Source organism: Melanerpes formicivorus, unplaced genomic scaffold (assembly GCF_026170545.1).
Source record: "Melanerpes formicivorus ecotype bairdi unplaced genomic scaffold, bMelFor1.0.p_v2 SCAF_67, whole genome shotgun sequence".
NCBI classification, from domain to species: Eukaryota; Metazoa; Chordata; class Aves; order Piciformes; family Picidae; genus Melanerpes; species Melanerpes formicivorus.
The window spans coordinates 520,506-541,064 of NW_027142419.1; the positions used below are offsets into that span (position 1 = coordinate 520,506).

The following is a 20,559-nucleotide window of genomic DNA, read 5'->3' on the forward strand; positions in this document are numbered from 1 at the left end:
CATTAAGACTCCAGTGGTAGTTGAAAACATCACCCTCATGTGCCTGCGCATTCTTCAGAAGCTGATCAAGCCACCTGCTCCAACCAGCAAGAAGAACAAGGTAGGGCCTTAGCTGCTCAGCAAAGCAGCTGAAAAGCTGCTGCTGCTGCTGCCTCAAGCCTGCCACACTGATCTCAGACATCAATAACTCCGTGAGGAAGCCAGGGCTTGCTTTTCCTGGTCACAGCACCTGGGGAAGTGCAAGTCCTGTCTACTCTTCTCTCTGCAGACTGCAGGTCATAGAATCAATACGGCTGGAAAAGACCTCAGAGCTCATCAAGTCCAACCTGGCACCCAGCACCTCCTGACAGCTAAACCATGGCTCCAAGGGCCAGATCCAATCCCCTTTTGAACACCTCCAGGGATGGGGGTTCCAGCACCTCCCTGGGCAGCACAATCCAATAGCAAATTACTCTTTCCATGAAGAACTTTCTCCTCACCTCCAGCCTAAACCTCCCCTGGCACAGCTTGAGACTGTGTCCTCTTGTTCTAGTGCTGGGTGCCTGCCTGGGAGAAGAGACCAACCCCCACCTGGCTGCAACCTCCCTTCAGGGAGTTGGAGAGAGCAAGAAGGTCTCCCCTGAGCCTCCTCTTCTCCAGGCTAAGCAACCCCAGCTCCCTTCAGCCTCTCCTCACAGGGCTGTGCTCCAGACCCCTCCCCAGCTTTCTTGCCCTTCTCTGGACACCTTCCAGCAGCTCAACCTCTTTCCTAACCTGAGGAGCCCAGAACTGGACACAGGACTCCAGGTGTGGCCTAAGCAGTGCTGAAGCACAGGGCACAAGGACTTCCCTGCTCCTGCTGGCCACACTCTTCCTGCTGCAGGCCAGGATGCCCTTGGCCTTCTTGGCCCCCTGGGCACACTGCTGGCTCCTGTTCAGCTGCTGTCAACCACTCCCCCCAGGTCCCTCTCTGCCTGGCTGCTCTCAGCCACTCTGTCCCCAGCCTGTAGCACTGCCTGGGGTTGTTGTGGCCAAAGTGCAGCACCTGGCACTTGTTGGACTTGTTGAATGCCATCCTGTTGGACTCTGTCCATCTGTCCAGCCTGGCAAGGGGAAGAGGTACTGAGAGCCATAGCTTGGTTATTTTGCTGCTCTCATCAGCTTTGGACAGAATCAAGTCCCATTTTTGAATGCAGAGCTCCAGTTGTGGTAAAACTGGCCTTCATTGGCTGCTCCTTTGGGGGTGGTTTAGGATGACATTTGCAAGGGGGGGGGGAAGGGAGTTTCTGCTTTGATCTAATCACAGAGATGGCTTTACTGATATTTCAGTAGTTCAGCTCCCTCCTGAGCAGAAACTGTTTGACCTGCTCTGGTAGAGCTTCCTTTATCAGCTGGTGGAGCAGTGATTCACCATCAGGAGTTGCTCCAAGGGACCTGGCTGCTGCTTTCTGAAGAGTCACAGAGCTTGTTTGTTTGTTTCTTTCTTTCTTAGGATGTGCCTCTGGATGCTCTCACCACTGTGAAGCCTTACAGCAATGAAATCCATGCACAGGGCTCAGCTGTGGCTCAAGAGGGACCCAAAGCACCTATGAAGCCTGGAAGAAGTGCCTCCCTGCCAGAGGTAGTCCTGGTGCTTGGGTCCCTCCCAGCTTGAACAGAGGATGGACTGTGCTTGGCAGGCTAGGCTGGGCTTCTGGCCTGGTTAGCATGGCTTCAGAAGGGTACAGGCCAGCTGAAGATGCCTTAAGAGTTCTCCTTTCCTCGCTGCTCGTCTCTTCGTTTCCTTTCCTCTCTCGCTCATCTTTCGTTCGCTTCTCTCTTTCCTCTCTTTCCTCTCTTTCTTTCCTTTCCTTCCTCTCTCTCTCTTCTTTCCTTTCCCTCTCTCTCTCTTCTTTCCTTTCCTCTCTCTCTCTTCTTTCCTTTCCCCTCTCTCTCTGCTTCTTCCTTTCCTCTCTCTCTCTCTTTCCTTTCCTCTCTCTCTCTCTTCTCTTTCCATCTCTCTCTCTTCTTCTCTCTCTTCTTTCCTTTCCCCTCTCTCTCTTCTTTCCTTTCCTCTCTCTCTCTTCTTTCCTTTCCTCTCTCTCTCCTTTCCCCTCTCTCTTCTCTTTCCTTTCCCCTCTCTCCTCTTCTTTCCTTTCCCCTCTCTCTCTTCTTCCCTTTCCTCTCTCTCTCTTCTTTCCTTTCCCCTCTCTCTCTTCCTTTCCTCTCTCTCTCTTCTTTCCTTTCCTCTCTCTCTCTTCTTTCCTTTCCCCCTCTCTCTCTTCTTTCCCTTTCCTCTCTCTTCTTTCCTTTCCCTCTCTCTCTCTTCTTTCCTTTCCCCTCTCTCTCTTTCTTTCCTTTCCCCTCTCTCTCTTCTTTCCTTTCCCCTCTCTCTCTTCTTTCCTTTCCCCTCTCTCTCTTCTTTCCTTTCCCTCTCTCTCTTCTTTCCTTTCCCCTCTCTCTCTTCTTTCCTTTCCCCTCTCTCTCTTCTTTCCTTTCCCCTCTCTCTCTTCTTTCCTTTCCCTCTCTCTCTCTTCTTTCCTTTCCTCCTCTCTCTCTCTTCTTTCCTTTCCCCTCTCTCTCTTCTTTCCCTTTCCCCTCTCTCTCTTCTTTCCTTTCCCTCTCTCTCTCTCTTCTTTCCTTTCCTCTCTTCTCTCTTCTTTCCTTTCCTCTCTCTCTCTCTTCTTTCCTTTCCTCTCTCTCTCTCTTCTTTCCTTTCCTCTCTCTCTCTCTTCTTTCCTTCTCTCTCTCTCTTCCTTTCCTTCCCTCTCTCTCTCTTCTTTCCTTTCCCTCTCTCTCTCTTCCTTTCCTCTCTCTCTCTCTTCTTTCCTTTCCTCTCTCTCTTCTTTCCTTTCCTCTCTCTCTCTCTTCTTTCCTTTCCTCCTCTCTCTCTTCTTTCCTTTCCCTCTCTCTCTCTCTTCTTTCCTTTCCTCTCTCTCTCTCTTCCTTTCCTCTCTCTCTCTCTCTTCTTCCTCTCTCTCTTTCTTTCTCCTCTCCTCTCTTCTTCTTCCTCTCTCTCTTTCCTTTCCCTCTCTCTCTCTCTTCTTTCCTTTCCTCTCTCTCTCTCTTCTTTCCTTTCCTCTCTCTCTCTCTTCTTTCCTTTCCTCTCTCTCTCTCTTCTTTCCTTTCCTCTCTCTCTCTTCTTTCCTTTCCCCTCTCTCTCTTCTTCCCCTTTCCTCTCTCTTCTTTCCTTTCCCCTCTCTCTCTTCTTTCCTTTCCCCTCTCTCTCTTCTTTCCTTTCCCCTCTCTCTCTTCTTTCCTTTCCCCTCTCTCTCTTCTTTCCTTTCCCCTCTCTCTCTTCTTTCCTTTCCTCTCTCTCTCTCTTCTTTCCTTTCCTCTCTCTCTCTCTCTCTTCTTTCCTTTCCTCTCTCTCTCTCTTCTTTCCTTTCCTCTCTCTCTCTCTTCTTTCCTTTCCTCTCTCTCTCTCTTCTTTCCTTTCCTCTCTCTCTCTCTTCTTTCCTTTCCTCTCTCTCTCTCTTCTTTCCTTTCCTCTCTCTCTCTCTTCTTTCCTTTCCTCTCTCTCTCTCTCTCTCTTCTTTCCTTTCCTCTCTCTCTCTCTCTCTCTCTTCTTTCCTTTCCTCTCTCTCTCTCTTCTTTCCTTTCCTCTCTCTCTCTCTCTTCTTTCCTTTCCTCTCTCTCTCTCTCTTCTTTCCTTTCCTCTCTCTCTCTCTCTTCTTTCCTTTCCTCTCTCTCTCTCTCTTCTTTCCTTTCCTCTCTCTCTCTCTCTCTTCTTTCCTTTCCTCTCTCTCTCTCTCTCTTCTTTCCTTTCCTCTCTCTCTCTCTCTCTTCTTTCCTTTCCTCTCTCTCTCTCTTCTTTCCTTTCCTCTCTCTCTCTCTTCTTTCCCTTTCCTCTCTCTCTCTCTTCTTTCCTTTCCTCTCTCTCTCTCTTCTTGCCTCCCCTTCCCCTCCTTGGCCTCCCCTTCCCCTCCTTGGCCTCCCCTTCCCCTCCTTGGCCTCCCCTTCCCCTCCTTAGCCTCCCCTTCCCCTCCTTGGCCTCCCCTTCTCTTTCCATGATGTCCTTAAGCTCTGAATGCCTTTTGTCACTGTGAAGTGGCTGTCTCTCTCTTCACCAGCTGCACAGTCCTTGTAGCTCTGCCTTTTTTAGGCTGTGTTGCTCAGCTGCTGAGCAGAGACTACCCTGTGCCTGAAGGGGTCCAGGGGGACGTATCAAAGGAAACTTGTGGCTTGTTGAAAGTGACACCAGGCAACTGAAAAGCTGCTTGGGAGGGGATTTGCCTCTGACTTGGTAGGGAACATTGCCCCAGAGAGTGAAAATGGCAGCAGAGAGAAAAGGGAAGCTGCTCAGCTTCTCAGCTGGAGTTTGGAGAGCTCCAGCAGGGAGACAGAACCACCGTGGCAGCTGGCAGGTGATAGCTGCTGAGAGCTGTCTCTGGTCAATCCTGCAGGTATAGATGCCAGTGGGAAATCTCTCAGCAAAGCTGAGATCCACCAGCTCTACTTGTCAGAGAAGTATGTGTGGAAGTGGAAGCAGTTCCTGAGTCGCCGTGGGAAGAGGACTTGCCCCCTGGACCTCAAGCTGGGGCACAACAATTGGCTGCGCCAGGTAAGGGCTGGGGCCTGAAGCTCCTGGGGGGGATGCAGTGGGCAGTGTCAGCCAGCAGAGTGACTGCTCTGGCTCTGCACACCACATGCTGCTCCTTGCCCTAGGTGCTCTTCACTCCTGCCACTCAAGCTGCCAGGCAAGCTGCCTGTACCATCGTGGAAGCTCTGACTACCATCCCCAGCCGCAAGCAGCAGGTCCTTGATCTCCTGACGAGGTACTGCTGGGCAGCTCCAGGATCAGCTTCCTCCCTGATTCCCATGAGAAATCTCTCCTCTCTGGCACATTTTCCCACCACCTCTCCCTTCTCTGCCTCTGATTCACAGGTCTTTTGGGGCTGCATTCTCAGACTTAATCAGCTGGGCTGCTGGAGCTTTAGGGAGACCTTTCCTTTACTGCCTAGCAATAAGCTCCTCCAGCTCTGCTCTTTTTCCCAGGGGGGAGCAGCTGATGTTCAGCTGCATGGGCATTTTCCCTGGCTCTTAGACAGCAAAAGAGCAGGGGGAGCCCTCTTCCCACACCTGTGGCAGAGCTTAGCCCCAGCTGACACTAGTAGCACAGTTAGGGAACTCCTTTTGGGGACAAAATCCCACTGTAGCCATTGAGTGAAGAGTAAGAGGGAGGACAGACTGCTGGACAGTTTCTTTCCTTCTTTTCCTTGCTCTCTCTTCTCTCCCCATTCTTTCTTTTCCTCTCTCTCCCATCTTCTCTTCCCTTCCCTCCTTTCCCCCTCCCTCTCCCCTTCCCTCCTTTCCCCCTCCCCTTCCCTCCTTTCCCCCTCCCCTTCCCTCCTTTCCCTCTCCCCTTCCCTCCTTTCCCCCCTCCCCTTCCCCTCCTTTCCCCCTCCCCTTCCCTCCTTTCCCTCTCCCCTTCCCCTCCTTTCCCTCTCCCCTTCCCTCCTTTCCCTCTCCCCTTCCCTCCTTTCCCTCTCCCCTTCCCTCCTTTCCCTCTCCCCTTCCCTCCTTTCCCTCTCCCCTTCCCTCCTTTCCCTCCTCCTCCCCTTCCCTCCCTTCCCCCTCCCCTTCCCTCCTTCCCCCCTCCCTCTCCCCCTCCTTCCCCTCTCCCTCTCCCCTCCTTCCCCCCTCCCTCTCCCCTCCTTCCCCCCCTCCCTCTCCCCCTTTCCTCCTTTCCCCTTCCCTCCTTTCCCCTCTCCCTCTCCCCTCTTTCCCTGGTGCCCTTAAGCTCTGAACACCTCTTGTCACTGTGGAGTACTTATCAGCTTGTGCCTCTCTCCACCAGCTACCTGGATGAGCTGAGCATTGCTGGGGAGTGTGCTGCAGAGTACCTGGCACTCTATCAGAAGCTCATCAAACCTGCCCACTGGAAGGTCTACCTGGCAGCCCGGGGGGTTCTGCCCTACATTGGCAGCCTCATCACCAAGGTATGGATCTGTCTGGAGGGATTTAGGGATCAGCAGAAAGCTTAGCCCTCACCTGCCACTTGTCTGCTTTGAGATCCTCAGCTCTCTGCTCAGTGCCTCACTGCTGGCCCTTGCCAGCTGGATGGAATTCACTCTTCTGCTCTGTCATCTCTGAGCAGAAAATAGAGTAGGGTAGAGTAGAGTAGAATAGAGTAGAGTAGAATAGAGTAGAGTAGAATAGAATAGAATAGAATAGAGCAGACCAGATCAGGTTGGAAAAGACCTTTAAGATCATGGAGTCCAACTTATCACTCAACACCATCTGATCAACTAAACCATGGCTCCAAGGGCCACGTCCAGGCTCTTCTCCAGTAATGGTGTCTCACCACCTCCCTGGGCAGCACATTCCCATGGCCAATCTCTCTTTCCATGAAGAATTTCTTCCTCACCTCCAGCCTGAACCTCCCCTGGCACAGCTTGAGACTGTGTCCTCTTGTTCTGGGGCTGGCTGCCTGCCTGGGAGAAGAGACCAACCCCCAGCTGGCTACAACCTCCCTGCAGGGAGTTGGAGAGAGCAAGAAGGTCTCCCCTGAGCCTCCTCTTCTCCAGGCTAAGCAACCCCAGCTCCCTCAGCCTCTCCTCACAGGGCTGTGCTGGGGAGGGGTTCCCAGCAAGAGGAATTGTCCATTGGGATGTGCTGCCCAGGGAGGTGGTGGAGTCCCCATCCCTGGAGGTGTTCCAGAGGGGCTTGGATGTGGCACTTGGAGCCATGGTTTAGTGGTCAGGAGGTGTTGAGTGCCAGCTTGGACTTGCTGAGCTCTGAGGTCTTCTCCAAGCTGGTTGATTCTGTGATTCCATGACCTAAATGTCTGTGTGTGTGTGTGTGTGTGTGTGTGTGTTTAAAGGGTGGGGAATGCCTCACAGATCCTAGCAGGCACTGGCTGCCCAAGAGCTCTGTTCCTGTGGTAAAGACCTCACCTGGGGGGCTCTTAGCATTCCTGGGGAATGATTTCCCCACCTAAACTCCTGTGGCTAACTGCTGGGGGGCTTGGGCTGCCACAGGATGGAGGAACCATGTGAAAGAGAGATTGGCCATTGGGATGTGCTGCCCAGGGAGGTGGTGGAGTCCCCATCCCTGGAGGTGTTCAAGAGGATGTGGCACTTGGAGCCATGGTTTAGCTGTCAGGAGGTGTTGGGTGCCAGCTTGGCCTTGCTGAGCTCTGAGGTCTTTTCCAAGCTGGTTGTTTCTCTGTTTCCATGCTTCCCAGCTGCTGCATTGCAGTTCTGGTCTCTCTGGGGCTGGCTCTTGTTTCCCTGCTGTGTGCCTTTGCAGCCTTGTGTCAGCCCCCAGCCCCTGGCTTTGGCAGTTCCTTGTCCTAACAGGCCTGATGATTATTTGCAGGAAATAGCTCGTTTGCTTGCCTTGGAGGAAGCCACCCTCAGCACTGATCTGCAGCAGGGATATGCCTTGAAGAGCCTCACAGGTATGTGGGGACATCAGCTGAAGTCCTGGAGGAGGATTAGAGCTGGGCTGGAGGTTGCTCTGTAACAGCATGCAGCAGGATTTCAGAGGGATGTGCTTCAGCCTTTTGCAGTTGCTGTCCCTGGGTGTTTGCCATCCCTTTAGCACCTGACTCCTCCATGGCTTTGTCCATGGTTTTATTGGTTGGTCAGTTGGGGTTTTTAATTACTGGGCCTTTGGAATGAGCAAACTTCATCCCCTCACTTCCCCTCTCACACCAACAGTTCCTGAGACCACTGCAAACACTGCTGATGTGTTCCTGCCTCTTGTTTCCTACTTACTTACTGTTCCAGGGTAGCTTTTCCTTTTGAAGCCTCTCTGAGCTATGGTGCAAGCTTGGTGCAAATGGAAGCACAACACTAGCCAGGCACCAGTGGTGTCCCCCAGGGATCAGTGCTGGGCCCAATCCTATCCAATATCTTTATTGATGATCTACATGAGGGGATTGAGTCCATCAGCAGTGAATTTGCAGCTGACAGCAAGCTGGGGGCAGGAGTTGAGCTGTTAGAGGGTAGGAGAGCTCTGCAGAGGGACCTTGCCAGGCTGGGCAGATGGGCAGAGGCCAACAGGATGGCACTGAACAAGGCCAAGTGCCAGGTGCTGCACTTTGGCCACAACAACCCCAGGCAACTACAGGCTGGGGGCAGAGTGACTGAGAGCAGCCAGGCAGAAAGGGACCTGGGGGTAGTGGTTGAGAGCAGCTGAACATGAGCCAGCAGTGTGCCCAGGTGGCCAAGAAGGCCAAGGGCATCCTGGCCTGCATCAGGAAGAGTGTGGCCAGCAGGAGCAGGGAAGTCCTTGTTCCCTGTGCTCAGCACTGCTTAGGCCACACCTGGAGTCCTGTGTCCAGTTCTGGGCTCCTCAGGTTAGGAAAGAGGTTGAGCTGCTGGAAGGTGTCCAGAGAAGGGCAAGAAAGCTGGGGAGGGGTCTGGAGCACAGCCCTGGGAGGAGAGGCTGAGGGAGCTGGGGTTGCTTAGCCTGGAGAAGAGGAGGCTCAGGGGAGACCTTCTTGCTCTCTCCAGCTCCCTGCAGGGAGGTTGGAGCCAGGTGGGAGTTGGTCTCCTCTCCCAGGCAGCCAGCCCCAGAACAAGAGGCCATTCTGTGACATTCTCTTCTGTAGCCTCTTCCATATTCCTCTGAAGTCCCCAAATCCTGGCTTGCAAGAATGAACACCTTGATAAGGACAGCCTGGGAGAGGCTCAAGTGTTTAGAAAGCTCCCTACACCTTTTCATGTTCCCTCACCATGACCCCATGGTTAAATCCCAAGGCACCTCAGCCAGGACAGAGGTTTTGCTTCCAACCTTTCAGCCTTTAGAAGTGAGCTGCTTCCTTCCATGAGCTGCTCCAAATGGCTGCTGCTTTGATGTCACAGAATCACAGAACTGTCAGGGTTGGAAGGGAGCTCAAGGCTCAGCCAGCTCCAACCCCCCTGCCATGGGCAGGGACACCTCACACCACAGCAGGTTGCTCACAGCCACCTCCAGCCTGGCTGCAAACACCTCCAGGCAGGAGGCTTCCACCACCTCCCTGGGCAAGCTGTGCCAGGCTCTCACCTGCCCATTGTGCCCTGTTTGCTGGCCACATGAAGTTTAGAGCTAACAAATGCAACTCTCTCTCTCACTTCCTGACTGTCTCACTTGCTTTCTAGGTCTCCTCTCTTCCTTTGTGGAGGTGGAGTCCATCAAGAGGCACTTCAAAAGCCGCCTGGTGGGCACCGTCCTGAATGGCTACCTGTGCCTGAGGAAGCTGGTGGTGCAGAGGACAAAGCTGATTGATGAAACCCAGGACATGCTGCTGGAGATGCTGGAGGATATGACCACAGGTACAACCCACCATAATAATAACCTCCATAAATCCACAGTCTGGGTCAAGCAGGGTGAAAAGCAGGCAGAGCTGTTTGAAAAGGCTGCTGTGGTGAAGAGGTTTTCTCTCTCATGGCTTGGACCTCCCAGGGGTTGCATTTGGCACAGAAAAGGTCAATTGACCTAATTGTGGCCTTCCAGTATCTGAAGGGGGCCTACAGGAAGGCTGGGGAAGGACTTCTCAGGATCTCAGGGAGTGATAGGACTGGGGGGAGTGGAATGAAGCTGGAGGTGGGGAGATTCAGGCTGGAGGTGAGGAGGAAGTTCTTCCCCATGAGAGTGGTGAAGCCCTGGAATGGGTTGTCCAGGGAGGTGGTTGAGGCCCCAGCCCTGGAGGTGTTTAAGGCCAGGCTGGCTGAGGCTCTGGCCAGGCTGATCTAGTGTGGGGTGTCCCTGCCCATGGCAGGGGGGTTGGAACTGGCTGATCCTTGTGGTCCCTTCCAACCCTGACTGATACTGTGATACTATGAATAACATTCCTGGAGTTGTCTCTTTGTTTCCCAGGAGTTTAAACCCTCTCCTTTTATAGGGTTGTTTTACTGCAGCCCAAGAGTTCCCCTGGCAAACACAGCATAGAGCCATAGAATCAATAAGGTTGGAAAAGACCTCAAAGATCATCAAGTCCAAGCTGTCACCCAACACCTCCTGACAGCTAAGCCATGGCTCCAAGTGCCACATCCAAGCCCCTCTTGAACACCTCCAGGGATGGGGACTCCACCACCTCCCTGGGCAGCACATCCCAATGGCCAATCTCTCTTGCTGGGGAGAACTTTCTCCTCACCTCCAGCCTAAACCTCCCCTGGCACAGCTTGAGACTGTGTCCTCTAACATGAAGTAGTCTTTTATCTTTTGAGTCCTGTGTCCAGTTCTGGGCCCCTGAATTCAAGAAGGACATTGAAACACTTGAATGTGTCCAGAGAAGGGCAGCAAAGCTGGGGAGGGGTCTGGAGCACAGCCCTGGGAGGAGAGGCTGAGGGAGCTGGGGTTGCTTAGCCTGGAGAAGAGGAGGCTGAGGGGAGACCTTCTTGCTCTCTCCAACTCCCTGCAGGGAGGTTGTAGCCAGGTGGGGGTTGGTCTCTTCTCCCAGGCAGGCACCCAGCAGCAGAACAAGAGGACACAGTCTCAAGCTGTGCCAGGGGAGGTTCAGGCTGGAAGTTAGGAAGAAATTCTTCCCAGCAAGAGGAATTGGCCAGGGGGATTGTGCTGCCCAGGGAGGTGGTGGAGTCCCCATCCCTGGTGGTGTTCAAGAGGGGTTGATGTGGCACTTGGAGCCATGGTTTAGTTGATCAGATGGTGCAGGGTGATAAGTTGGACTTGCTGATCTCTGAGGTCTATTCCAACCTGGCTGGTTCTGTGATTCTATGATCTTTGAAGCAGTGGATCTGCAGAAGAAACAGGGCATCCAATAGAATAGAATTAACCAGGTTGGAAGAGACCTTTGACATCATCCAGTCCATCCTATCACCCAACACCATCTGATCAACTAAACCATGGCACCAAGCACCCCATCCAGACTCTCCCTAAACCCCTTCCAGGGATGGTGACTCCACCACCTCCCTGGGCAGCACATTCCCATGGCCAATCTCTCTTGCTGGGGAGGACTTCTTCCTCCCCTCCATCCTAACAAGCAGCCACACCCAAGCATGGTGCATGTTGTGGAGGGATTTGTGGTGCAGCCTGAGTTACAGTGGAACCTGGAGAGCTGACTCCTGCCTGTTTGCTTGTTGTTTATTTAATACTTGTGCTCCCTGGCAGGCACAGAATCTGAAACCAAAGCCTTCATGGCAGTGTGCATAGAGACTGCAAAGCGTTACAGCCTCGATGACTACAGGACTCCAGTCTTCATCTTTGAGAGGCTCTGCAGCATCATCTACCCTGTGAGTACAGAGGGGGCTGTGTGCCATGCCTTCTGGAGGTCACCTCCTTAAACAGGAGTCCAAAAAGCCAACTGTGTGAGACAGTGATTTCATGTTGGGCAGTTTGGAGCTGCAGCAGTGGGATATCCCCTTTGGGGCTGTGTTGTCCAGGCTGCCTGCTGTGGCATGCTCTGGGCACAAAAGCAGAACCACCGTGGGCTGTCACATGCTGAGGCTCACTGAATGACACAAGACATCTGCTTGGTGAGACCTCACCTCCAATCCTGCCTCCAGTTGTGGTGTCCCCAGCAGAAGAAATACACAGAGCTGCTGGAGAGAGTCCAGAGGAGGTTCCCTGTGCAGTGCCCTCAGAGGGAAGGGTTGCTGTACAAGCTAAGATGGACACTGTGTCCAGTGTGGACACTGCCTCCAGTTGTGGTGTCCCCAGCAGCAGAAGTACACAGAGCTGCTGGAGACAGTCCAGAGGAGGTTCCCTGTGCAGTGCCCTCAGAGGGAAGGGTTGCTCTGCAAGGCAAGATGGACACTGTGTCCAGTGTGGACACTGCCTCCAGTTCTGCTGTCCCCAGCAGAAGAAATACACAGAGCTGCTGGAGGGAGTCCAGAGGAGGCTCCCTGTGCAGTGCCCTCAGAGGGAAGGGTTGCTCTGCAAGGCAAGATGGACACTGTGTCCAGTGTGGACACTGCCTCCAGTTCTGCTGTCCCCAGCAGAAGGACATAGGAATGTTGGAGGGAGTCCAGAGGAGGCCATAGAGATGATCCAAGGGCTGGAGCAGCTCTGCTATGAGGACAGGCTGAGGGAGCTGGGGGTGTTCAGCATGGAGAGAAGACTCCAGGGGGACCTCAGAGCTGCCTGCCAGTACCTGAAGGGATCCTACAGGAAAGCTGCAGAGGGACCTTTCCTGAGGGTGTCTGGAGCCAGGCCAAGGGGGAAGGGTTTGAAGCTGAGGCAGAGCAGGAGCTGAGGAAGAAGCTCTTCAGTATGAGGGTTGTGAGACTCTGGAACTGGTTGCCCAGAGAGGCTGTGGATGCTTTCTCCGTGGGGGTGTTGAACGCCAGGCTGGATGAGGCCTTGAGCAGCTGAGTCTAGGTGAGAGGTGTCCCTGCCCCATGGCAGGGGAGTTGGGAGCAGATGATCTCTGAGGTCCCTTCCAACCTGAGCCATTCTGGGATCTGTGTTACTGGGCAGCAGGATGCAGCAGGTGAGGGAGGCACTGAATGCTTAGGGCTGTCTTGTCACTTGCTGCAATGAAAATGCAGCCCTGGGAGTGTGCTTAAGAAGAAGCTCACTGTGTCTGTGCTGCTGTTCTTTAGGAGGAGAATGAAGTGACTGAGTTCTTTGTAACTCTGGAGAAAGATCCCCAGCAGGAGGACTTCCTACAGGGCAGGATGCCAGGGAATCCCTACAGCAGTAATGAGCCTGGCATTGGGCCACTCATGAGGGACATCAAGAACAAGATCTGTCAGGACTGTGACCTGGTAGCTCTGCTGGAGGATGACAGTGGCATGGAGGTGAGTATGTGGATGTCTTGCACACCAGGGCTGCCTCTTCCAGGCAGCTGGGAGGGTGAGGCAACCTGAGCTTGTTCTCTGACCTCTTTGTGTTCTCCCTTTCAGCTTTTGGTGAACAATAAGATCATCAGTTTGGACCTGCCTGTGGCTGAGGTCTACAAGAAGGTGTGGTGTCCCACTAATGAGGTGTGTGTTACCTTCAGGGGTGTTCCCAGCACAAAGCAGCTGTCCCTTGATAGCAGCAAAGCAAAGAAAGGAAGAGAAGGAAACTCTCACCCAAGGCAGGGTTTATACTCTGGCACATAAATCACTGGCACAGGCTGCCCAGGGAGGTGGTGGAAGCCTCATCCCTGGAGGTGTTTGCAGCCAGGCTGGATGTGGCTGTGAGCAACCTGCTGGAGTGTGAGGTGTCCCTGCCCATGGCAGGGGAGTTGGAGCTGGCTGAGCCTTGAGCTCCCTTCCAACCCTGACAGTTGTATGATTCCAATTGCTTAGCACCTTTTTGTGCTCTCTTAGGGTAGATCTTTAACCTAATTTGTGATATAAAGGATTTAGAGGGACCTTGAGAGGCTGGACAGATGGGCAGAATGCAATGGTATGAGATTGAACACATCCAAGTGCCAGGTGCTGCACATTGGCCACAACAACCCCAGGCAGTGCTACAGGCTGGGGGCAGAGTGGCTGAGAGCAGCCAGGCAGAAAGGGACCTGGGGGGAGTGGTGGATGGTAGGCTGAACATGAGCCTGCAGTGTGCCCAGGGGGCCAAGAAGGCCAAGAGCATCCTGGCCTGCATCAGGAAGAGTGTGGCCAGCAGGAGCAGGGAAGTCCTTGTGCCCTGTGCTCAGCACTGCTTAGGCCACACCTGGAGTCCTGTGTCCAGTTCTGGGTTCCTGAGGTTAGGAAAGAGGTTGAGCTGCTGGAAGGTGTCCAGAGAAGGGCAAGAAAGCTGGGGAGGGGTCTGGAGCACAGCCCTGTGAGGAGAGGCTGAGGGAGCTGGGGTTGCTTAGCCTGGAGAAGAGGAGGCTCAGGGGAGACCTTCTTGCTCTCTCCAACTCCCTGCAGGGAGGTTGGAGCCAGCTGGGGGTTGGTCTCTTCTGCCAGGCAGGCACCCAGCCCCAGAACAAGAGGACACAGTCTCAAGCTGTGCCAGGGGAGGTTCAGGCTGGAAGTTAGGAAGAAATTCTTCCCAGGCAGAGAGATTGGCCATTGGAATGTTCTGCCCAGGGAGGTAGTGGAGTCACCACCATTGGAGGTGTTCAGGAGGAGACTTGATGGGCTGCTTGGTTGCATGGTTGAGTTGATCAGATGGTGCTGGGGGATAGGTTGGACTTGATGATCTCAAAGGTCTTTTCCAACCTGGTTTGTTCTGTTCTGTTCTAAAAGCACATGCTGGGTAGTTACCAGACTCCAGAGCTGCCTTTTTGAGCACCAAACCTTCTTACATTCCTTTGGGGAAAGAGCTGAGCCTTGTGGCTCTGCCTTTCAGAGCCCATTTCCCACTCCCATCTGCAAGTGCCACTTTGATGTGTCTGTGTGTGTGTGCAACCAGACAGGGACACCAGATTGCTCCAGCAATCTGTGCTCCAGAGAGGAGCCCAAGGTATTTATGCAGGGAGAGCAGCCAGCATCTCTCTCCCATGTCACTTTGTGCCTCTGCTCTTGTGCTTTTCCTGATGGAATCCTCAGAACCTGGCAGGTTTCAGCTTCCCACTTGGCTTTTAATAGTTTGTACTGCAGAATCAGCAACTGCTGGGGGGGTGGGGAGGGGCTGGAAGTGTCCCAATAAAGCAGGATCAGCTTGAGATGAAGAAATGAACCCCACACAGTCTTAAGGGACCAGTCCACCATGTCACAGTAAGCTTGTTGCAGAGGGGCATGTGGGCCAGGCCAAGCTTTTCCCTTCACTTTCTTGTAGCCACCAAAATGAATTCTCACTGACAAGGAATCATAGAACCCTTTAGGCTGGAAAAGACCTGCAAGATCCAACCATTATCATAGAATCAATAAGGTTGGAAGAGACCTCAAAGTTCACCAAGTCCAACCTCTCACCCAAGACCTGACTACTAAACCATGGCACCAAGTGCCACCTCCAGTCCCCTCTTAGCCCAGCACTGCCACATCTGCTCTTAAGCCATGTGCCTCAGCTCCACATCTGCATGGCTTTTAAAGCTCTCCAGGGATGATGACCCAGCCAGTCCCCTGGGCAGGCTCTTCCAGGGCTTGACAGCCCTTTTGGGTGGGGGGAAATGGTTCCTCATGTCCAAACCTCAGGCTGAGTCTTGTGTGTTACAAATACAGTCTCCAGAGGCACAGCAGGTAGCACTTGAGATCCTAAAGGAAGTAAGGAACACTGATCTGCCCAGTTTCATGGAATCATGGCATGGCTTCAGTTGGAAGAGGCCTTCAAGGTCATCCAGTTCCAACCCCCTGCCATGGACACCTCCTCATTTGCTCTTGGGCTGTGCTGATCTGTGATTGCAAGTTCAGTTTCCTGAGGCCATTTGCTTGCTGTGCTTGAGGGGAGGGATTCAAAGTGCCTGATGTCAGTGGATTGTGGTGTGGGGAATGGTTCTGCTCAAACTCTGAAGTCCCAGAGCCTTCTGTCCTGCAAAGATCAAGGCCAAAGCTGGGTGACAGAGATCATTCTTTTCAGCAAGGTGCCAGCTTAGTTGGGGGACTGATCCCAGTCTGTGCCTTGTGATTTGACCTCTGCTGAAGGGAGTTGGTGGTAGGTGCTGCCCCTCCTGCTTGGAGCAGCAGAGTGCCAGTGCTGTGAGACTCACAGAATGGGTTGGGTTGGAAGGGACCTTCAAGGTCATCCACTTCCAACCCCCTGCCATGGACACCTCCTCATTTGCTCTTGGGCTGTGCTGATTTGTGACTAAAAGTTCAGTTTCCTGCAGCCATTTGCTTGCTGTGCTTGAGGGGAGGGATTCAGAGTGCCTGGTGTCTGTGGATTGTAGTGTGGGGAATGGCTCTGCTCAAACTCTGAAGCTTGAGCTCCAAAAGCCTTCTGATCTGCAAAAGTCAAGGCCAAAGCTGTGTGACAGAGATGATTCTTTTCAGCAAGGTGCCAGCTTAGTTAGGAGACTGATCCCAGTCTGTGCCTTGTGATTTGACCTCTGCTGAAGGGAGTTGGTGGTAGGTGCTGCCCCTCCTGCTTGGAGCAGCAGAATGCCAGTCCTGTGAGACTCACAGAATGGGTTGGGTTGGAAGAGACCTTCAAGGTCATCCAGTTCCAATCCCCCTGCCGTGGGCAGAGACACCTCCCACCAGCACAGGCTGCTCAAGGTCTCATCCAGCCTGGCCTTGAGCACCTCCAGGCAGGAGGCATCCACAGCCTCCCTGGGCAGCCTGTGCCGGAGTCTCCCCATCCTCACTCTCCAGAATGTCTTCCTTCAGCCCCTTCCCTCATCCTGTCACTCACTACCAGCCCTTGCCGATGCAGAGCTGAGCTCAGGCTGCCGAGCTGAGCTCTCAGGCTGCCGAGCTGAGCTCTCAGGCTGCCGAGCTGAGCTCTCAGGCTGCCGAGCTGAGCTCTCAGGCTGCCGAGCTGAGCTCTCAGGCTGCCGAGCTGCCGGTGGAAGGCAGAGCTCGCTCAGCATCCTGCCTGTGAGCAGCTTTCAGCTGTCTGCCTTTGTCTGCCCCTGCGCCGCGCTGCAGCTCAGCCTTCCCTGGGAGCTAGACAGGCTCACAAGGGAGCAACCTCAGGCCCCTTTTTGTTTCCCTTGTCTCCTTTCTGTTGTTCATCTGCCGTTTTACCAGGGCCCCTGCGGTGTTAATTGCTGGTCTCTAGCGTGGCCTTTGAGCAGCTCTTCCCCCCGGGGGCTTTCCCCCTCTGCTTCGGTATTTGCTGTGACATTAAGCGCTGCTTATTCCCCATTAGGGCTTAAGCAGGCTCCCTGACAGGTTTTCTCTCACCAGCTCTCCTGCTCCCAAATCTGGGATTTCTCTTTCTCTGCCTGCTTTAGGTTGGTTTTTTTTTTCCCCTTTCTTTCATTCAAAGCCAGGGATTAGAATGGGAAGTTTAGTGCTGGGCTGGCAGCATTGCCACGGGGAAACACGGCTGCAGAACTAGCCCCCCCCCAAAGACAAAGACAGGTGGGGGTTGGCTTTGCAGTGGGGTTGGCTCTGCAGTGGGGTTGGCTCTGCAGTGGGGTTGGCTTTGCAGTGGGGTTGGCTCTGCAGTGGGGTTGGCTCTTCAGTGGGGTTGGCTCTTCAGTGGGGTTGGGCTCTTCAGTGGAGTTGGCTCTGCAGTGGGGTTGGCTCTGCAGTGGGGTTGGCTCTTCAGTGAGGTTGGCTTTGCAGTGGGGTTGGCTCTTCAGTGGGGTTTGGCTTGGCAGTGGGGTTGGCTCTTCAGTGGGGTTGGCTTTGCAGTGGGGTTGGCTTTGCAGTGGGGTTGGCTTTGCAGTGGGGTTGGGCTCTTCAGTGGGGTTTGGCTTGGCAGTGGGGTTGGCTCTTCAGTGGGGTTGGGCTCTTCAGTGGGGTTGGCTTTGCAGTGGGGTTGGCTCTTCAGTGGGGTTGGCTTTGCAGTGGGGTTGGCTCTTCAGTGGGGTTGGCTCGGCAGTGGGGTTGGCTCTTCAGTGGGGTTGGCTTTGCAGGGGGGTTGGCTCTTCAGTGGGGTTGGCTTGGCAGTGGGGTTGGCTCTTCAGTGGGGGTTGGCTCGACAGTGGGGTTGGCTCTGCAGTGGGGTTGGCTCTGCAGTGGGGTTGGCTTTGCAGTGGGGTTGGCTTTGCAGTGGGGTTGCCTTTTCAGTGGGGTTGGCTCTTCAGTGGGGTTTGGCTTTTGAGTGGGGTTTGGCTTTTCAGTGGGGTTGGCTCTTCAGGGAGGTTGCCATTTCAGTGGGGTTTCCTTTTCAGTGGGGTTTGGCTCTTCAGTGGGGTTGGCTCCATCCTTTTGGCTTACTGAAAGCTCATTAAATTGCCTTTTTCTCCTCCTCTTCTCTTTTCCATCCTTGTAGATCTTATCTGTTTGCAAACAGCCAGTTATCCTCTCCTCCTTTCCCTGGCCTGTGCCTGCTCCCTGTGTTCCCTCAGGAGCACAGTGCAGTGCCCTCAGAGGGAAGGGTTGCTGTGCAAGGCGAGATGGACACTGTGTCCAGTGTGGACACTGCCTCCAGTTGTGGTGTCCCCAGCAGAAGGACATAGGAATGTTGGAGGGAGGCCACAGAGATGATCCAAGGGCTGGAGCAGCTCTGCTATGAGGATAGGCAGAGGGAGCTGGGGGTGTTCAGCATGGAGAGAAGACTCCAGGGGGACCTCAGAGCTGCCTGCCAGTACCTGAAGGGATCCTACAGGAAGGTTGCAGAGGGACTTTTCCTGAGGGAGACAGGCCAAGGGGGAATGGTTTGAAGCTGAGGCAGAGCAGGGTTAGACTGGAGCTGAGGAAGAAGTTCTTCAGTATGAGGGTGGTGAGACACTGGAACAGGTTGCTCAGGGAGGTTCTGGATTGCCTTCTCCCTGGGGGTGTTGAAGGCCAGGTTGGCTGAGGCCTTGAGCAGCTGAGTCTGGTTGAGTGGAATCCCTGCCCATGGCAGGGGGTTTGGAGCAGATAATCTCTGAGGTCCCTTCCAACCTGAGCCATTCTAGGATTCCTCAGCTAGATCTTTCAGTGGGGCTGAAGGACACTGGGGGAGGAGATGTAAGGAGGAAGAGACTCTCTGTTACCAGCCTGCCCATCCAAAGAGCAGTGCCAGCAGCAGGTGGCCAGCCCAGAGGGTGAGCTGTTGGTGTTTTTGCAGGTGGTGGCTTCACTGCTGCTGGTCATTCACCTCAGGGAGGGGAGAAGGAGGGAGTGAAAGATTCCTCTGTGCTCCCCTCTGCAGGAGGGGCAGTGTCCACAGAGGTGGAGGTGATGGAGTGCTCTGCTCTCTTGCAGGGGGAGCCCATGAGGATCATCTACCGCATGCGAGGGCTGCTGGGAGATGCCACCGAGGAGTTCATCGAGTCCCTGGACTCCACCACTGGTAAGGCATTTGGCTGCTGAAAGCTGGGATTAGATGGGAGAGCTGAGCTTTGCTGCAGAGCACTGACACCATCATCCTTACAGCAGGGAGCTTAAACTTGATTGACATTGCTTCTGCTACCTGCTTCACCCAGAGTGGAGGAGGATTTTCACAGCCCTTCAGGTCTGGGCTTTAGCTGGCAGCACTGGCATGGCACAGGCACCATTCTGCCTGCCCCTCCTTCCTGTTCCTGCTCAGATGGCACAGGAACCATTCTGCCTGCCCCTCCTTCCTGTTCCTGCTCAGGTGGCACAGGCACCATTCTGCCTGTTCCTTCTCCCTATTCCTGCTCAGATGGCACAGGAACCATTCTGCCTGCCCCTTCTCCCTATTCCTGTTCAGATGGCACAGGAACCATTCTGCCTGCCCCTTCTCCCTATTCCTGTTCAGGTGGCACAGGAACCATTCTGCCTGTTCCTTCTCCCTATTCCTGTTCAGATGGCACAGGAACCTTTCTGCCTGCCCCTTCTCCCTATTCCTGCTCAGATGGCACAGGAACCTTTCTGCCTGCCCCTTCTCCCTATTCCTGCTCAGATGGCGCAGGAACCATCCTGCCTGTCCCTATTCCTGCTCAGATGGCAAAGGCACCATTCTGCCTGTCCCTATTCCAGCTCAGATGGCACAGGCACCATCCTGCCTGTCCCTATTCCTGCTCAGATGGCACAGGAACCATTCTGCCTGTCCCTATTCCTGCTTAGATGGCACAGGCACCATTCTGCCTGCCCCTTCTCCCTATTCCTGCTCAGATGGCACAGGAACCATTCTGCCTGTCCCTTCTCCCTATTCCAGCTCAGATGGCACAGGCACCATTCTGCCTGTCCCTATTCCTGCTCAGGTGGCACAGGAACCATTCTGCCTGCCCCTTCTCCCTATTCCTGCTCAGATGGCACAGGCACCATTCTGCCTGTCCCTTCTCCCTATTCCTGTTCAGATGGCACAGGAACCATTCTGCCTGTCCCTATTCCTGCTCAGATGGCACAGGAACCATTCTGCCTGTCCCTTCTCCCTATTCCAGCTCAGGTGGCACAGGAACCATTCTGCCTGTCCCTTCTCCCTATTCCAGCTCAGGTGGCACAGGAACCATTCTGCCTGTCCCTTCTCCCTATTCCAGCTCAGATGGCACAGGAACCATTCTGCCTGTCCCTATTCCAGCTCAGATGGCACAGGAACCATTCTGCCTGTCCCTTCTCCCTATTCCTGCTCAGATGGCACAGGAACCATTCTGCCTGTCCCTATTCCAGCTCAGATAGCACAGGAACCATTCTGCCTGTCCCTATTCCTGCTCAGATGGCACAGGCACCATTCTGCCTGTCCCTATTCCTGCTCAGGTGGCACAGGAACCATTCTGCCTTCCCCTTCTCCCTATTCCAGCTCAGAATTCTACTCCAGTTCCTTCCAGCTGAAGTGATTTGACCTGATGGAAAGCATGTCCCACCCTACCCTCCATTTTCCTTCACTGCTTCATCCCCTGTGGGCTTCATGACCTTGCCATCTTGTGCTTCCTCCTTCTCCTCATGCTCTGTGTCTGCCCTGTAGATGAAGAGGAGGATGAGGAAGAAGTTTACAAGATGGCAGGTGTCATGGCCCAGTGTGGAGGCTTGGAGTGTATGCTCAACAGGCTGACTGGGATCAAGGACTTCAAGCAAGGCCGGCACCTCCTAACTGTGAGTCTCAGCTGCAGCTCTTTGGGATCAGGAGTTCTGGGAGGGGAAATGCCCCCAGCTGTTAGTGCTGCTGAGTTGTCTGCCTTGGGTTGCACTGTTGGAGCAGAGGTTTCAGTTCACTGATGGGCTAAAAGCTGAGTAATTTCCCTCTCTCCCTCTCCCATCCCTCATGGTTACCAATTCCTTGCAAAGGCTTTGAAGAAGCTGAGGAGGTGGTGAGGCTTAAATGCTGCCTTCCTGG

At 54.0% G+C, this 20,559-nt stretch overlaps 1 protein-coding gene across 1 annotated transcript in view; it reads left to right on the forward strand.

Moving 5' to 3' along the window:
* UBR4 (ubiquitin protein ligase E3 component n-recognin 4) overlaps positions 1-20,559 on the forward strand; it is a 179,782-nt gene that overhangs the window by 127,103 nt on the left and 32,120 nt on the right. The window contains 10 exon segments of the mRNA XM_068162717.1: positions 4,365-4,522; positions 4,627-4,736; positions 5,759-5,900; positions 7,282-7,363; positions 9,051-9,224; positions 11,020-11,141; positions 12,453-12,650; positions 12,756-12,836; positions 18,528-18,615; positions 20,191-20,318. Coding sequence (XP_068018818.1) covers positions 4,365-4,522; positions 4,627-4,736; positions 5,759-5,900; positions 7,282-7,363; positions 9,051-9,224; positions 11,020-11,141; positions 12,453-12,650; positions 12,756-12,836; positions 18,528-18,615; positions 20,191-20,318 — 1,283 coding nt within the window.